Source organism: Pelodiscus sinensis, chromosome 10 (genome assembly GCF_049634645.1).
Source record: "Pelodiscus sinensis isolate JC-2024 chromosome 10, ASM4963464v1, whole genome shotgun sequence".
Lineage (NCBI taxonomy): Eukaryota > Metazoa > Chordata > Testudines > Trionychidae > Pelodiscus > Pelodiscus sinensis.
The window spans coordinates 50,583,326-50,601,277 of NC_134720.1; the positions used below are offsets into that span (position 1 = coordinate 50,583,326).

At 49.1% G+C, this 17,952-nt stretch overlaps 1 protein-coding gene across 1 annotated transcript in view; it reads right to left on the bottom strand.

The window, feature by feature from the left end:
* Positions 1–5,449: 5,449 nt before the first annotated feature.
* PSMD1 (proteasome 26S subunit, non-ATPase 1) overlaps positions 5,450–17,952 on the bottom strand; it is a 126,418-nt gene continuing 113,915 nt past the window's right edge. Inside the window, exons 21-25 of the mRNA XM_075938171.1 lie at positions 17,691–17,783; positions 15,335–15,427; positions 13,310–13,456; positions 7,452–7,607; positions 5,450–5,663 (exon numbers count right to left, since the gene is read on the bottom strand). Coding sequence (XP_075794286.1) covers positions 7,461–7,607; positions 13,310–13,456; positions 15,335–15,427; positions 17,691–17,783 — 480 coding nt within the window. The 3' untranslated portion in view covers positions 5,450–5,663; positions 7,452–7,460. The remainder of the gene's footprint in view (positions 5,664–7,451; positions 7,608–13,309; positions 13,457–15,334; positions 15,428–17,690; positions 17,784–17,952) is intronic.

Consider the following 17,952-nt stretch of genomic DNA (forward strand, 5'->3'; position numbering starts at 1 on the left):
CGCATAAGCAAACAAGATGATAGTAAAGGTGTTGGCCTACTTAGGCTACATAAGTGCTGTACTAGTTGTGCGTAATGCATACTAATGTATTTGGTGCAGATAATAAGCAATAGCTAGCAGCATGCATTGGTCAACAGTGCCTATTCATTTCTTCCCTTATCTTGTCCAGTGTTTCTCCATCTCCTTTCCATTCTGCCCAGTCTTCCGTGGAGGAACAAAAATGATTACAGGTCTAGAAAACATACCTTGTACAGGAAGATTGAAGAAGGGGAGGGGATGTTGGAGAAGACGAAGAGGGGACATGATAATAGTTTTCAAGTACAGAAAGGGCCACGAAAAGGAGGAAGAAAAATTGTTCTCTTTCACCTGAGGATAGGACAAAAAGCTAAGGGCACGTCTACACAGCAGGGCAAAAGTCCAATTAAGCTACGCAACTTGAGCTATGTCATTAAGTCGAAACAGCTTAATTCGGCTTTTGGCGCTGCCTACGCAGCAGGAAGTGAAAGGAAGAGCGCTCTTCCTCTGACTTCCCTTACGCCTCGTGAAATGAGGGTTACAGGAGTCGGAGGAAGAAGTCCTCCAGCTCGCCATTGTTTGCGGCGTCGACGAGCTTTTTGTTATTTCAGGAGAATATCCATTATTCCGAAATAACGCTGCTGTGTAGACGTACCCTAGGGGTGTGAACTGCAGCAAGGGAGGTTGAGGTTGGACATTAGGAAAAACTTCCTGTCAGGGTGGTGAAGCACTGAAATAAGTTGCCTAGGGAGGTTGTGGAATCTCCATCATTGGAGATATTGAAGAGCAGGTTCATAGGTGACTTGGTAACATTTGGGAGGTGCACCCCCGATGCTAAAATTTCAGCTGCTAAATGGGGAAGCCCCTTCTCTGTTCCTCAGGGCTGGAGCTGGCAACTGCATTAGGAAGGCAGGATAAGGGATGCCCAGAAGGTAGTGAAGTGGGATGGGTTCTAGAGTGGCCTAGAGGCTAGGGCATTCACCTAGGGACTGCAACGTGATGGGTTTGAGTCCCTGCACTTCCTTCCTCCACAAGCACCAGTCCAGGTTAGATTATCTAGATTGGCAAGCGGCAACCTAGGCGAGTGACTAGGCCGCAAGAGTGGCCTCCATCTCAATGGGCCACAGGATTGTCATGACCAAGATGGTGGTCTCCCAAGATAGGCTAGTTTTGCTCACTGCGCTTGCGCACCTAGACTCCGACTGAACTGTAGCAGCGCTGTAATTGGATGCAGGAGCACATGGCTCTCAGTCAGAGTGTGTAATCAGCCCTCACATCCCCTGGATTTACATGCAGGTTGCTTTAGTAAAGCTAGTAGGAAAACCCTACGCAGACAGAAACCAGCAGAATCTGCCAACCCAGCGGATAGGCACCAGTCAACAAAATGCCTTGTGAGCCTCATGCAGATTGTGGATTGCCTACCACTGGTCTAGATAATACTTAGCCCTGTCTCTAGTTCAGGGGACTGGACTGGACTCTTGGTGTCCCTTTCCGTCCTACGATTCTATGACTGTCTTTTAATTAGTGTCTCTTTGATTCTGGAAAAGCTGCCCAGCCTGAAGAGAAGAGCCGGTGACATTTTTCTGCCTGCACCACTTTTTGCTTCGCTGGTTGAAGAGCGCGATTCCCACCGATGCTTGCCCAGCGCGCTGATCAGACAAAGAATCAGATGATTGCCAAGACTTAATTGCTCACGTCGACATCAGAGGTGAAATTCATAAAAGATTCTTCCTTTGCAATTAGGAGCCTGACAACGGATACTGAAGGCTCCGCTAAAGAGCTTTAAGCAACTAATTGGAGAGGAATCTAATTACTCATTCCTGTAACCTCTTGGAACTGGAGACTGTCACAACTCCACCTTCGGTCTCCTATCAGTCTCCAAACATGAGATCATCGGAGGCTTGTGAAATGTTCAGAGGGAAATTCCAGAAGATAACCCTGTCTAAGGGAGGAGTGAGGTGAAGGGAGCAGGAAGGACTTTGGTAATGAGAGCTCTGTGAAGAGCTATCGGCTCATCTAGGCAGTGCCTGACACAGAAGACAACCAGAAGTGTTCCAGGGGGCAAACCAGTGGGCAAGACAGCTCGCTGCAAACCAGTTTGCATGCACAGATGCAGAGACAGATCAAGAATCAACCCCGAGGGACATTAATACTCTCTTCTCCCACTCTCTCAAAGAGCCTCAGGCCACGCTAGTGGATACGATGGGGGCCATCTCACCCTACGAGGCATCCCTTGGGTCCTTCAGATCACTGACTTCTAAGCCGGGGTGGGCAAAATCAGTACCCCGGGGGCCGGATCCAACTCACCAAGGGTTTCTCTGCAGCCCGCCCAGCCCATGAGCACAGGTGCAGACTTACAGCTGGCAGCGTGTGTTCCACTGTCCCTCCGCCCACCTCGCTCTGCCCCGCAGCTGAGCTGGGATTCTCCCACGAGCTGTGCAGGGGGGGGGGGGTGTAGTCAGGGTGTGCCCCTGCGCCCCATATCTGCAGAGCAGGGGGAGGGGAGAGGGAGCCACACAGCGGAGCTGCTCACTCTGAAGCATGGATGAGTGACTCAAGAGGCAGCGCCTTGTTTCCAAGCTGTCAGTGCAATAATTTTTGATCTTGTGGCCACTCCAAGATTTTGGTAAGTGGTCAAGGGCCGTACTTTTCTATGGAGGGGGTGCCGGGTCTGGGACACAGGCTGGGTAGAAGACTGGGGTGCAGGAGAGGGCAAGGGTTGAGAGAGGGAGTTTAGATAAAGGAGGGGGGTTGATCTGGGGCAGGAACTATGGGTGCAGGAGAGGATTCTGGCCTGGGGGAGGGCTGTGGGAGGGGATGCAGGATTTGGAAGGGAGTTGTGATGTGGGGCAGGGGAGTGCAGAAGGTTTGGGTGGTGACCTGTGGCAGGAGGGGGTGGTGACTTGGAGCAGGGAGTTGGGGTGCAAGAGGGGGTGAGGTGGCAGAAGCAGGCTCAGGCCAGGTGCTTACTTGGTGGCTCCCTGCCACCAGCCAAGCAGGACACGGAGACAGGCTCCCTACCTGCTAGCAGCCCCAGAATGTACAAAACATCCAGCTGTTCCATGTGGCTCGCTGTGCCATGCCCTGGGTGGTGGGGAGGCTTTGCATGCTGCCCCACTTCTGGTGCAATCTCAGTTCCCAGTGACCAATTTCTGTCTTTGAGTGGCATGAAGCTGCTCTGTGTTAAGGGTCCCAGTGCAACAGGCCGGATTAGAAAGGCTTCGTGGGCTGGATTCAGCCCACAAGCTACATCTTGCCCCCCCGGTCTAGCGCACAGGGCTGTAGGAGACTTGAATTCTATTCCTAGCTCTGCCATTGGCCGGCTGGATGACCATGGGTAAGCAACGTCCACGTCTCCGTGCCTCAGTTTCCCCATCTGTACGACAGACACAATGACACTGAGCTCCTTTGGAAAGCACTCAAGCACCTAAAGATGAAAAGCGCTAGTTGTGAGATGCTCCAGATAGTACGCAGAGAAGTCCAATAAAATATACACTAATAAAAAACATGCTACTTTTTCATGGGCTGTCTCCCCTGAGCGCTGCAATGCCTCAATCTGCTGTTTACACTGTGCCTTCCTCTCCACTGCGCAATCAGTGAGTAATATTCTTTATTTCTTGCACCATTAGACCAGCGCTCTGCTTTGAATTCTAATCGTTTGTGCAGGGACTATTCCTTTGGCTTCAATTCTTTCACATACAGTGACGACACAGACTAGGAGAGTCTATTTTTTGTCAAGGGCCAGACTCCAGAGAAAACAATAAAACCAGTAATAATGATAATTATAGTAAAAAGATGTCAGGGTTTGTGCGAAAGTGTTTAGCAGTCTGGATTTGGCCCACTGTCGGCTTACTGACTATCCCAGCAGACAGTAAACAGCCCTTTCAGGCTTATCCCAAGTGCTGCTCCATGGAAAAAAAAAAAAAAGGATCTGAATCCCAGTATTAAAAGAACACTGGGTCATGGCCAGTACTGCTTTACGGAACGAGTCTTTATGCCTGGGTGAATCCGGATTCCAGTTTTGTATGGACAGATGCTACTTTTCCGTTCCACACTTTGACGGGTGTATTTTACATGCCTCTACCCAATGGATGCTTGAATTCTGCGGAGAAAGAGGGCCAACTCGTCTGTTAACATAGACACTAATAAACATCTTGCGGGAATAAATTAGATACCTGCAGGATCGGTCAAATATTTTACAGACATAGCTAAGATGCGCATGATTTTTTCATTAAGTTCACTTGAGACAACATTCTTTCTTGGGTGCAATATACATAAGAAAACCTTTGTCAGGTTTACGTGCTGGTTGTTTCAACTGATGCACCTTAGACACGAGTCTCTTCTACCATTGGCCATATCTGAGCTTCTCTGGCTTAATTCTGCTATAACCCAGGGTTTCTCAAAGTTTACTCCAGGGCTCCCCACGATGGGTCCAGGGGCTCTGCGAGAAAATACTATCGACAGGTGTATGACCCTGTTATTGTTACTAATTTTCTAATCACTTTCTTGGGGGGGAAAAAAGAATTTATAAGAAACAAAAAATAGAATTCCAAAATGGTGTCTATGTATTTGGGTACCTATTGCATTAAAAATCATGACATGTTAAGGGCTCCGCCAAGTTTTCAGAACCCCGTAGGGGCTCCACGGCTGAAAAAGTTTGGGAAACCCTGCTGTAACCCAAAGTATTACAGGTACAAGAGGTGACGCCCTAGCAGCTCAGACAGTGAATGGCAGAAATGCATTCATTCTGACAGAAAAAAATGTCAGGCCCCCAGCTGTAAATGTGTCCTCGGCCAATGATGCACTTTTCAACGTAAAAACTGCATGCCTGGATTCTCCCCATCTAATTCCAGAATGCACTTTTAGCCTACTGATTAAACCAGCTACATTTCCATATTGGGAGAAAAGACTCAAAGAACACAAAACAAGAGGAAGTTTGCTGGGGTGTAAAGAGAAAGTGCATTTCCCAACACGTGTGCTCAGTGCTGTTGTAACAGACCCAGGAGACAAGCAGAGATTTATCACTGTACCTGGAAGACCAGTGTAAAGATTATTACTGTTCTTAAGTCAACAATGGTCAAGTTTGCTAACGCCCCTGGGCAGATGCCAGGGAACAGGGCAAGCAAACAAAAATTCAATCTGTCGACTTAGTGCCAGGACTGAATCAGCCAGGATTTCCTGCCATCACTTGGCCTAAAGAAGCATTCAAATTAAGAAACAGTGTACAAGGGTCATTTTTAAAAGCCATCCCTCTTCTAGTCTACTATACGTGAAGGGCTGCCAGCAGCACTGGATATCGCTCGGCACACCTATGATGGGAAACCCACCTCATGTAGGAAGAAGAGGGAGTCAGAGGAGGATCAAAACTGTATGTTCACAGATTAGGACGCTGGCGGATCTTCCCCTCCTTTAGATAAACCAAAACAAAAGCAAGTTTTCCACTGAGAGGTTTTAATATATTTATTTGAAAACAATGTTTTGTGAAAGAGGACACTAAATCGCATCAAGCTCTTCTGCACTCAGAAACCCAGACCGTCTGCTTTAGGTCAGCCCAGCGGTGATGCTGCATGCACTGAGTGGCTGGTCTCCATAGGAAATCCCTCGTGTGTTTCCAATATCACAACCCATTTTCTTTAGCAGAGCTGGTCCTGGAGACAGAAACCAGAAAGACAAAACCATTAGCTGAGGCTGTCTTCCGCCCATTCCCAAAAGAGTCCACGTGTGCGCTTCTACACGGCGAAGATCGTCTGAGTCTGGCACTGCTGCTCCAGCGTTCGTAACACGTTCGCTTTTTGGCAAGAAACTCGGTACCCTGATTGACCAGCAATCCGTGTGAATTATTTCTGCACTTATGGGAAGTGAATTTTTAATCCTACATTCAGACTCGTGACAACAGGATTCAGATTCTCAGCACCAAATCAGCAAGTCAGTTCAGTCACCTCCTCCCCATATTATTTATGAAGCAGCCTGCAGTTAGATAATTTAATGCCTGGAGCACATGGACTTTGGCTCATTCCGTTTAGCTCAGGAACAGTGTCACAGAAGGGGAGATTGTGGCACGTCTCTGCACAAGCATGAGATGCTTGGACAAAGACTCTCCCTTTCGGCTAAAGCTGCCACTGTGAAGCTGAACACAACGTGGCCAATCCCAGAAAACACGTCCCACCTTTGAGACCATGACACGAATGAACTGTGGCATGCTCAGCAAAACTGACGCACAGGGTCCACCTTCCGAAGTCACTACATACACTACGGCAGGGGTCGTCAACCTTGTCAAACCAAAGAGCCAAACTATATCAAAATTCAGAACAAACGAGCAAGAGAGCCAGTATAAGAATGCCAATAATGGCATATCTTGAATTTTCCATAAGATTTTGTCCTTGTTCTGAAACTCAAATAGGTCATGATGAATTTTTCACATGCATCTCTTCATGTAATCCCTGTCAGTGAAAGGCTTCCCCCTTCGAATAATGCTGTACGAACCCGTAAAATTTGGAGAGTTTAAGCTCCCACATTTTTTTGACCATACCAGCATGCTATTTTATCCAATGTTCATTTTTCACTGCAGCTTCTCACAGGTTTGTCATCGTGCATCACCCTCGGGGAATTTTGTAGCAAATGCTGCATGTTTTGTCATGAAATTTGGGTTTTTTGTTTGAGAAGTGTCTCTCACTACAAATGAGAGACTGTGCAGATCCAGACCTATCCACGAATGCTTACACGTCTGTCCACTCCTTTTGAAATATCGGTACTCGTCATCTCTCTCCACGATTTTTACTGCTGGAGTTACAGCAGTTCACCATCACGTACGATGACGGAAAGATTCCTTGACCAATCAAATAAAAAAGAGAATATGCACGACCCACAATGAGTAGAGAGGATGGATAGTTGTTAAAATGAACAAAGGTGAAACAGACAAAAAAAACATCTTGACCTGAGTAATTATGTGCTTTTAACATGTTTAATTTTTCATTTTAATTTAAAAAGTTGTGTGCATTTTGGGAATGACCAAAGAGCCATATTTGGCTTTCAAGCCATTGGTTGCAGACCACTGCACTATGGTATAATTCTGCACAACAGGGTAGACTGGCCAAGGACTATAACTATGTGGAGTCTCAATGGCCTCCTTATGTCGACCGATGCCGCTCTAGCCAGTCGCATGTGGACTGAGTCAACTAGCAGACCGCAGAGGCATCAGGCTCAGCCTGGCCTACTAAAATATTTTACGCACATATGAGGACTTCTATTTCCCCTGGTACCTTCTCTTAAAAAAAAAAAAAAAAAAAAAAAAAAGGGCAATGTACTCGTATCAGCACACTGGCACAAAAGTACACAATGGCCCCTGGCAAAAGGGGTAGAACATCGAAACATTGAGCCTTTCGACTGCATGGAGTTATTTTACCCATTGCTGGTGGAGCTAGAGAACTGCGCCATACCTCAGGATCTTAATCATCAATGTACTCAAAAGGCTCTGGTGGTTCGGGTTCCTGCTCCTCTTCCTCAATCTTCGGGCCATGGGCTGCCACCGGTTCCACCAGCTCCTCCATATCCTCACTGTTGTCCTTCAGAATGATGATGCCACCGATGGAAAGCTAGAAGCCAAGGGCAGGGAATGGGTAAGTGCCTAGACACATTCAAGGACTCCCGTGTCTTAGGTCGGCTTGGCTTTGACCTAAGACAGAAACAGGACCCCATGTGCCCTAGGTTAACCCCATCAAAGCGAATGCTCTGCTTAAAAGATCAAAGCGGCTTTCCGTGGCGTCACAATGAAAGAAACGTGTCCGCCCACTGGACGTCCCAGTGTCACACCATCAGGATGGAGACAAAATGTGAAGATATGTTAGTTGAATACACCGATTCATTAAGATGCGGCACCTGCAGGCTTGAGATTTACTCAGATGTTTATGACCCAAACTAGAACCTAACAGGCTTTAAGGCCAGTATGTTTACGGGTGTTACTGAAACACGCTGAGTCAAGGCATCCAGTCTTTCCTACCCTAACCTCTTAACAAGGGGAATGGAATAAGCGACAGTGACTATGGAGCTATGCACATCTCAATTAGGTACGTTAAATTTTGATTAGTCGATAAGGGTGCCTCTGCTTTTGAAGTGTAGCAACAGCTCTAGGGCTGTTGCTATACTTCAAAGACAAAAGCGCTGCAGGGAACACAGGGCCATCGGGGCAGTCCCCTGCTGGCCCCGTGTTCCCCCCGGCATTTTAAAGTGGCAGCGCCATGTGGAGCCCAGGGTCAGCTGAGTCCGTAGCTGACCCTGTGCTCCATGCGGTGCTGCCGCTTTGAAGCGCCTCTTCCTTGCTGCCTCTTTCTGATAGAGACAGCAAGGGGGCCGGGGGAGTGACTAGTCGTTCACACCCCTAATCTTGATCCCATGTGCTTCTGGAGGGATGGCATGGGGCTGGGTCTAAAAAGCCTTCTCTGGACCTCCCTGCCTCGGAGTGCCTCATTTTCTAGGCACTCTGGCAAAGGCTGAGGTCACTGGAGGGGCTTTGGAGAAGGGTTCCTAGATTTGCACCTGAGGATTTAGGACTCGTTGGTGAAGGTTCCCTGACTGAAGCACGTCCCCTACGTAAGAGCCGGAGCTTGCGGATGAGCGGCAACACTTCCCACCAGCCACACCTTTGCTGAAAGGGTCTCTGGAAACGCCCGCTTTTCTCTGCTGCCTGAGTTGTGAGAGTTTGTTGTGTCTGCTGGCTGCACTGTACATTAATGAACTAAACAGCCCACAGCTACCTCTGCTCTTCCATTCTCTCTCTCGGCTCGCTGGACGGTGACATCTGGATCTGTGGATCGATGCGGTCACTATAATCTGGCACTTTCCCATTTGACTTTCAAAATCAACACACATAATTGTTTCATGAGATTCAGTCTCTGCAGGACAAAGCAGAGTCAGATCCCGGCTTGTGCCAGCCCAGGGACCACAGAGGTACAGCCGAATCTAATCAGCTGCTTCCACGGACTGAGAATCCCGTCAGCAGAGCCTCAGAAGACAAAAGAACAGAACATCCAACTCTCCAAAGCCAGTGGCTGCTTGGGGAGGTACGGACACCCGGGCACTGTGCCAGAGCCAGGCTACACTTGAATTCCAGGGTGTTATCAGCATCTCAAAGAGGCCATTTATGGTGGTGCTGCCACCAGCAGGGTCTGGATTTTAATGTTTCTGTGTCGCTGCTGGGAAGCCATCTCGGCGCAACCTCTCCACCATAGCAAGAGACACATGGCTCTGTTCCTTCAGCAAACCGTCCACAGGCAGAGCCGGGTGACCAGACGATACAAGCCAGGCTGCAGGGGTCCATACCGCACGTTTCCCTGCTAAAGGGCAGCCTGGTCTTTCCTGCCCTGCTAGCTCAGGCCCGAGGCCTCTCTCCCCCAGAAGCAGACACCGCACAGCCTCTGCACGTCAGCTAAGGTTAGGGCTGGTGATGGTGGGCAAGTGAACATTTCAGGTGAGGGACTCAGCTCGCACTGGCTGGGTAGCAGCTTCATCCAGACCAGGCCAATTGAGGGCTGGGACAGACCCACCCCTTCACAGCTGTATTAAAGAAGCTGTTCTCAGGTGGCGCTTCCCCGGGCTGATGAAATACCAGTAAACGTGAGTGTATTAAACACAGGAGCCCATTTTCTGGGCAAGAGGGTTCGTTTCCTGGGCGCAGCCTCCCACACAACTGCAACACAGAGCCCACCCCAGGTCCAGCCATCTCTCACAGCGCCACAAAAGCCAGCTGAATTTGACACAGCATTCGCAGTCTGGCAACGTGTTCAGTATCCTGCCAGCGTAGCACAACACTTCACCAACTCGCTGCCTATTACTAATGGGTCTTTTCCATCTCCCGTTTCTGCCATCAGATGCCCTTCTCCCTGCGTGTTAACAAGAGACCAAGACGTTTTCGAGGTCAGATGCGGTGGAATAATAAATCTACTGGGTAAAACCACCATTAGGCACACAATCCGCCACCCAGTAATACAATCCCAGCACACGCAATAGTGAATTGCATGGCATTGGCAACAAATCTGTAAGACAGAACTAGGTTAAGATCTAAACTCAGCGAGCACGACGTACCAGGAAGAGCTCGAAGTCCCTTAAACGCATCTGAGAACAGTCTTACAAAGTGTGGCTGCTGCAGCCCGCTAGTGGAATGGCAGTTTTCCCAGTTCTGACCTCGGGGATGCCAGGTTAGAGTGGAGACCACTGCCCTCTCTTCTAGGCAAAATACAGGCCGCTCGCCCTAGTAAAACAGCCCTGCTGGGTTCAGCAGCTGTGGGGGAGACGACTGGAAAGGAAATACGCCGTCCACTCTTGAAACATCAGCCCCTAGAGAAAGGGCGTGAGGACTGCGAGAACCAAGGCTACTCTTTGCATGAGGTTTTCCACTGGTGCCCTTAATGCTAACGAGCTGCCATTTCCCCTCCACTTCAAAAAAAAATCAACAGGATTGACTTGACCTTCTGTGCATCATGGCAGGGCAGAGTTCATTATTCCCCAGCAGTCCCTGCTACATGGGGGCGCTGGCTATGCTCCAAGAGCTCCGTTGGTGGCAATTCCACAGCTCCCTTGGGCAGGTTTTTCCACTCCAAGTTACAATGGTCTCTGCAATAGCATGGGCCCATGGCTGGCTGGTTTTCCACTGCCTCCTCGCTGTTTGTACCGTACGTGTAGAATCCGCGCACCACCGTCTAGACTGAGCACAACCCTTCTCGGAACCGTTCAGCACAAATCCTCATCCGCCAGTCTTTCATCATTATTGCTCACACTGGAACTCTCTGATCCACCTGCCCTTTCACCATAGCTCCTCTGCAGGAGTGACAACGCAGAGGGGAACTGCAGGCTAATCCTAGTGGTCTGGTGACTCTACAAGCTACAGAGCCAGGATTCAATGTTCAGAGACTTCAAATTATTATACCATCTGTGGCAAAGATCTGGCCGTGCCCCGTGGGTCTTGCGCTACTGGCGGCTAATATTAGCCTCACAGACTCGCTGTGGTCCTATACACAACCCTTTGTCTTTCCAGGAGGCAGGGTCCACAGCGTAGTGAGCCAGACTCATCACAGGCTAGTCCATGGTTTAGGGGTGAAAACCCCTTGTTAGTCCTGGTCTCCCTTCTTGGGACAGGCTCTGTGTTGGCGGGGAGGAAGGTTTGGGGGGAACCAGGCCTGCCCACTGCTCCGGGGTCCAGCCCAGGGATGTTTTTTCTTCTGACTTGGCAGTTACTTCCACAAACAACCCATCCAAAACATCTCCCTCTGGTACCTGTCAACCTCCTCTCAGCTCACCCACAGCTTCTTCTTGCTCCCCGCTTTCTCCTTCCGGTCCCTCAGTCTTTGCCTTCCCCTTTGCTTGCCTGGAGGGAGCCTTTTTAAAGCAAAATGCAGGACAATGTAGCACTTTAAAGACTAACAAGATGGTTTATTAGGTGATGAGTTTTCGTGGGCCAGACCCACTTCCTCAGATCAAATAGTGGAAGAAAGTATTTGATCTGAGGAAGTGGGTCTGGCCCACGAAAGCTCATCATCTAATAAACCATCTTGTTAGTCTTTAAAGTGCTACATTGTCCTGCATTTTGCTTCAGCTACCCCAGACTAACACGGCTACATTTCTATCACCTTTTTAAAGCGGCACCACAGGCCTGAATAGGCTGCAGATGTGAGTGCATTGCCTGAGGGAGCAATCCAATTAGCCAGTCCCAGGTGCTTTCCTGCCTTTGTTTTACTGTAGCAGGCTCTGGTAGTTTATTCTGGAAAGAGGAAACTACTTTTCCAGTGTCCTGTATATCTGCCTTCCACCACAGTGTGGCAGGCTGCTGGCTTAGGTCTGCCACATGTCTAGGGTTGCCAGATGGTTGAAACAAAAATAACGAACCCCCCCAAAAATAAACACGGAGAAAAAATTCTGTGGAAGGAGGGGGGGGGGGGAAGTGGGAGGGAAAAAAGACCAAAGTTGTTGTTGGGAGGGGGGGGGGGGGGGGCAAGGGCAACAATTCAGTCACTCCAAGACCATTTTATGCCGGCTGCCTTGCAGAACCAGGTAAGCATGGGGTCGGGGGGCTGGGAGTCGGGGGGGCTGGGGCAAGTTGCTTCTCAGTTTAAATCTCTGTGGCAATCACAGGGATAGGATCACTGCTAGGGTTACCAGGTAGTCATTAAAAACAAATAAAATAAAAAAAAGACCGGACACGCTTCATGGGGGGTGGGGGTGCGAGAGAGAGAGAGAGAGAGAGAGAAGAGCAGGACCAGCTAGGAGGGGAGCGGTGCTGGCCGGGAAAAGGGGGGGGGCAGGAAACAGAGCTAATGGGGCGGGAACAACAGGGCTGGCTGGGAGATATGGGGGGGGCGACTGGAAACAGGGCTGGTCAGCGGGGGTGGGGTGTGTGGGTGTTGGGCGGAACAGGGCTGGCCGCAGGATATCGGGCGGGGGAGCCGGGGGGGGGGGGTGGAGCTGGCCAGGGGAGCTCAGGAGGAGGAGAGAACTGGCTGTCGGAAGCAGGGCTGGCGGGGGGTGCAGCGGGGCTGGCCGGGGAAGATGCGGAGCAGGAACCAGCCAGCGGGACGCCGAGCTGGCGGAGGGGGCAGGGGAGCGAAGCAGCCAGCGGGGAGCAAGACTGACCCGGGCTGTGCAGATCTCAGGGCGCTCCTGTCCTGCGCTGGTCAGTCCAGCTGCGGCTCCACCACGCGCTTGACCAGTGCGCAAGAGCACGGACCAGGCTGCCCCTCCTCCTCACATGCAACCAGGGCTCCCAGCACCAATCACGCCCCACCCGTCAGTCACTCCCCCCGCCCCCGCCCAGCTTCTGTCCGGCACCCAGCCGGAAAACCAGGAAACACTGGACATTGCACATGTCCGGTATTTTCTGGATTTTTTTTTTTTACCGGACAGAGGGCCCAAAAACCGGACACCTGGCAACCCTACACACGTCTTATTCGACCCACTGGCCAGGTTCCTATGATGTTTTTATAAGGTGTCAATGGGTGTATCTGATCTGTTTCTGGGTCACAATCTCTGAAAAGAACGGGGTAAGAAAATGTAATGAAGTAGCATCAGGGCATTATATGGGCCTAGAACAGCTCTGCCTTCCAATAACTACAAATGTGTGAAACCAATGGAGAAGAGGGGTGTGAGAAGTAAAGATGAGTCACAGCGATATCATATGGCCTCTAAAGTACAGAACACCCACTAGCGATGACAATTTTCGTTCTCAGGAACACTCAAAGCTGTCACTTCTGCTGGGAACTCTGAGGGTGAGAAGAGGGTGTCAGGCTTGCAAGTGGCAGGCTGCACTTACTGGTTTAAAAGGCTTGTATCGGCAGCTCTCTGTCATGGTGAGGACTTTTAGCTGAGCAGGCATGACTCTGGCTGGGTTATCTAACAGCTGGAAGTTGGGTTCAGGCTCCTTCTTCTTTTCTTTCTCATCCTTCTTCTCAGTCTCATCCTACAAAACACAAGAACACCGTGTGGCTTAACATCAACCTTCAGTTCTCTCACATTTTTTGGGGGTAGGGGGAGATGTCAAACTTGCTACTTGATCCAGGCAGCATGACCAGTCACTCAAAAGCCTGTTTAGAAGGACTCCAGCAAACCTCCTACGAGCTGTACTGGAAAATGGAATGGCAGAGATGCATCCAGGAAACCCAGACCAATGGTGAAACCTGACGTTAGCTACAACACAGCAGGGGGAAGTAGGCTCTTTGTCCCACAGCTTTGGCTTCTCCGACAATTTGGCGTGTCTAAGTCAGCTTTCCACACAGCTGACACACACATGGTGCCCTGCGGACCCCCCCCCAGCCTCTCTTCCCTTTCAATTGATTTTAAACTGTGAAGCTCTTTGGAGGACAGCTCATTTGCCTGGCACATTTTGGTTCGTGTACAGCGCTGGATAAATACTACAGTGCAACAACTATGTTACGGGTAGGACCGTGCTGGGAAAGGGTCAAACAACACAGAAGTTTAAGATCCCAGCAGCTGCTTTAACTCATCGGGGTTGCGCACACAATGTTTTCAGGCTATGGAGATCAACTTAACCCTGCTAGAATCTGCAATTCTGCAGCGTGAGACGTTGTGCCCTATACTGTATGCACGCAATGTGGTCACACTTACATTGTTGTGGGCACTTCAAATGTGCAACCTTGATGTTCCACCATTGTTTTTCCACGTGCAACGTCTTGTTTCGTTTTCCCGCACGTAACTTCGTTGTTTTGTTTTTAAGAAAACAGCATAAAGAAGCTGCTCCTGCTTCATAACCTCAGCTAGGCACTAGTAGGCTTTCACACGACACTTCATTAAGGTGAATGAGGCAAAATGAAACCCAACCTCATCAGCTGCTACTGTTTGCCTGGAAGGTGTTTTCTGCAAGGCTGGGTGCCTGGCACATGCTAGGGCAAGGGGAGGTTTTTGGAAATGGAAAACCGTGGAATTTGAAGAGTACGGAATTTACACCACTTTGGGAAATGCTGCCACATCATAGCCTGCAACTCCAGAATCTGCAACTCTTCCCTACACCTGTGATCTTTTCACACCCCTGATAAAGCAGATTTCGGGGGTTTTCTTGCTGACTTTCAATATGATGCAATTTTCTGCTCACGGACTGTTCCAGCAGCAACAACTGCATGCTGGGATGTCGCGCAAATCATGGTTCTTCCTTAGGCTATGTGTTCTCAGAATCAATTCCATCAATCACTTATAATCCAGCCAAGTCCATCCCCTTTCCCACAAGCCTGCTCATAGAGGATACTCCTCGGTGAGTCCTGCTTGCATATAAAGTTTCAATTTCTCAGGCCAAACCCCCAGCTGATAGTAAATCAGAAGAGCTCCATGGACATGACTGACTATGGTAACCTTGTCCCCAAAGTGCAGCTACTATTGGAGGCTGGCGAATGCACATTGCAATACATGCCAACAATGGCTCAGAATGGAGGAAGTATTTTGCCCTTTCGGATAGATTAGCACATGTGACAGTTATAGCTAGAAAGATGAATATTTTCAGAATGTAACAGGGTTGTGAAAACAGAGGGCTAGAATTTAACTAGTTTGGGAACCTTACCGATAGATAGCGGTTACTGCAAAGCAACTGCTGTAAGAAAGATGGTTAAAAAGTCACCAGTGGTACATCAAACAACAGGAATGTTACTGAATTTCTTCCATTCCCCCACGAGAAACATGCACCTAGATAGGTTACGGCATCGTGTTAACATTATTCTGAGAAGTTGCTGTAATGCAAGTGAGAATGGGAACAGCCAGTGCTCATGTTACAAACAGCCCCTTACACGAGACTCACTGGAAGACATTTTAGTAGTTATGGGTTTATACCCACCACTTCCATTTTCTCCTCTTCCTTTTTCTCTTTCTCCTTTTCCTTCTCTTTCTTCTTGGCTTTGGCAGTGATGGACAGCACAGCAGTAGAAACCTGGACATTTCAACAAAGAGGGCTTTCAGAATGGGTTCAACGTGCTATGCAGTGCTCCATCTCCCACCCAGGCAAGCAGACAAAAGCGGAGCCAGCACTGTGACAGTTCTCAATTTCACTATCCACCCTCTACCTTATAAACAGCACAGGTAGAGTGGCATGCAGGAGGAAAACACCAGCAAGCAGGAGGAGAAAGAGGTGCCATGGACCCTGACCAGAGCTGATGGTGCAACTGATGAGAGGGTAAGGTAATCTGGAGATTCCATCATCACTTATAATAAAAAGTGCCGTTTCGTTTTCCCTACTGAGGGATTTCTTTACTTCTGAGCAGTGACAAGGAATTCTGGAGAATTTGGTTCCCCTAGTTTCAGTGGCCAGGCAACATGAAGTTGGAAGAGAGATTCTTGACAATGGCGTAATTCATAACCCAATTCACCACGCCAGTGCTACTGTCATCACCCAGGTGTTGTGTGTCACTAGCGCACATGGCCAGACACAATGCAAGTGCCCAGGATGTGAAAAGTTACATCCACAAAAGACATGACTGAGAACTTCTCTTCGGATGCATTCTGACTGTCCACAGCTTCTGCTGAACTGCCATCGTCAGACAAGCCCACCACCACAGGGCCAGCAGGCAGCCCTGTGTCAGCCCTGCACATCTGTCCCTGCTCCTGGAAAGGCTGTCCAAGGTTTTGAAGCAGTCTTAGGTGCTATATCAAGGCGGTCTGAGGGTGGGCCAGACTCAGCCACAGGGTTTGAATCTTGGAAAGGGAGGGATACACCCAGAAGTACCTGACACTGAAACTGATTTTTGACATTACTTGCTTTTGTGTGCAATCTGGTCCAATCCTCAGGCAAAAACAGCTTTTTGGTAGGCACCTTTTACCCCTCCGTGGGGCTAATTTTAACAGGCTTCTGTTCTCTATATCCGGGAATCCCTAATTTTTTAGTGTTCAGTTTTGTTAAACCACTTAGCAATTTTCACAAGAGGCTACACACATTAGCAAGATGGGCCCGAGCACATGCCTCTCTGGCTACCAGCCTGCTACAATCACAGAATCCTAGAACACTAGAACTGGAAGGGTCATCAAATCCAGCCGTGGCAGGACCAAGAACCATCTGATCAGGTGTCTGTCTAACCCTAAATATCTCCAGTGATGGAGACTCCACAACCTCCCTGGGCAATTTATTCCAGTGTTTGACCACCCTGGCAGGTAGGAAGTTTTTCCGAATGTCCAACCTAAACTCCCTTGCTGCAGTTTAAGCCCATTGGTCCTCGTCCTATCCTCAGAGGTCGAGAAGAATTTTTCTCCCTCTTCCTTGTACCAGTCAAGCCATGGATGGTGATTACCAAGTTCTTTGGGCACAAGCTGCCCTTCTTCGCCCTCCTGTCTCTCTTGTGAAGACACCTATGCTGCCAAAGACTGTCATCTCAGGCTCTTACCTGGCCGTTACCATTTTGACATTTACCTTTGGGCAGGACACGGGCCCAGAGACTCTGCCCATGAACATTAATGCATTGCCTTAGCTAACGGGACACTTTGCCCTCAAGGGTTATTGTTCATTATTTGTATTGCCTTTGCCCCGAGGAGCCCTCGTCATGGACCAGGATCACGGGGCTTGGTGCTGCATGACTCCAGAACAAAAAGATGGCATGTGCAGAGGAGATTCACCAGGGGGAGAGACAGAAAAGAGGAGAGCTGAGCGAATTAAAAATCAATGGGCCAATCTGTATGGCCACCCTTCCCCATTCGCAAAGCTCATGCGGCAATAAGAAAGCATCCAGGTAGGTTTAATACAGTTGCTACTATAAAAGAAAAGTCAGTGAGGGAAATAAGGCTGCTCCAGGGCCAGAGTTATACAATATTTATTCTCAGAGGGTATGTCTGCACTACCTTGTTAGCTCGAATTAACTGTTACTCCTTGTGGAATGAGGAGTAACAGTTAATTCGAACTAACATTTAACTGCCGTGTCTAGCTGTGGGAAGTTAGTTCGGGCTAAGGGGGATTTAAAAATGGAAGCGCCCGGGAACATGCAAATGAAGCCTGGGATATTTAAATCCCAGGCTTCATTTGCAACTCCGGTTGCCTTCATTTACCTACCCAGCTCGAACTAATGAGCTAGTGTAGACATACCCAGAGATACTGGGGACTGAATCTTCTCTTCACGAGCCCGTTGCTATAGGCTAATGCCAGGAAGGTTAAAATGTTCATTCTGGGCAAATCCACACAGGGTATAAAACAAGCTGATGAGCTTACCAACCTTTTCCTTCTCCTTTTCCTTCGGGACCTCCAGAGGGGCAGGATACGCAAACGTAGAGGGCTTGCAGTTGGATTTGTACTGGACTTTTGGCATCTAAAAACAATAGCAGACATTTGACAGAATTGCTACAGGGCAGTACACAGAAAATACAGCAGAACAGCTGCCTTGGTTGCATTTTCCTCCTTGAAAAGACAAACACAAATCATCTCGAGTGCCAAAGCTTCCCTTTCCCCCTCCGGAAGCGGAGAAGCTGCCATCAGTG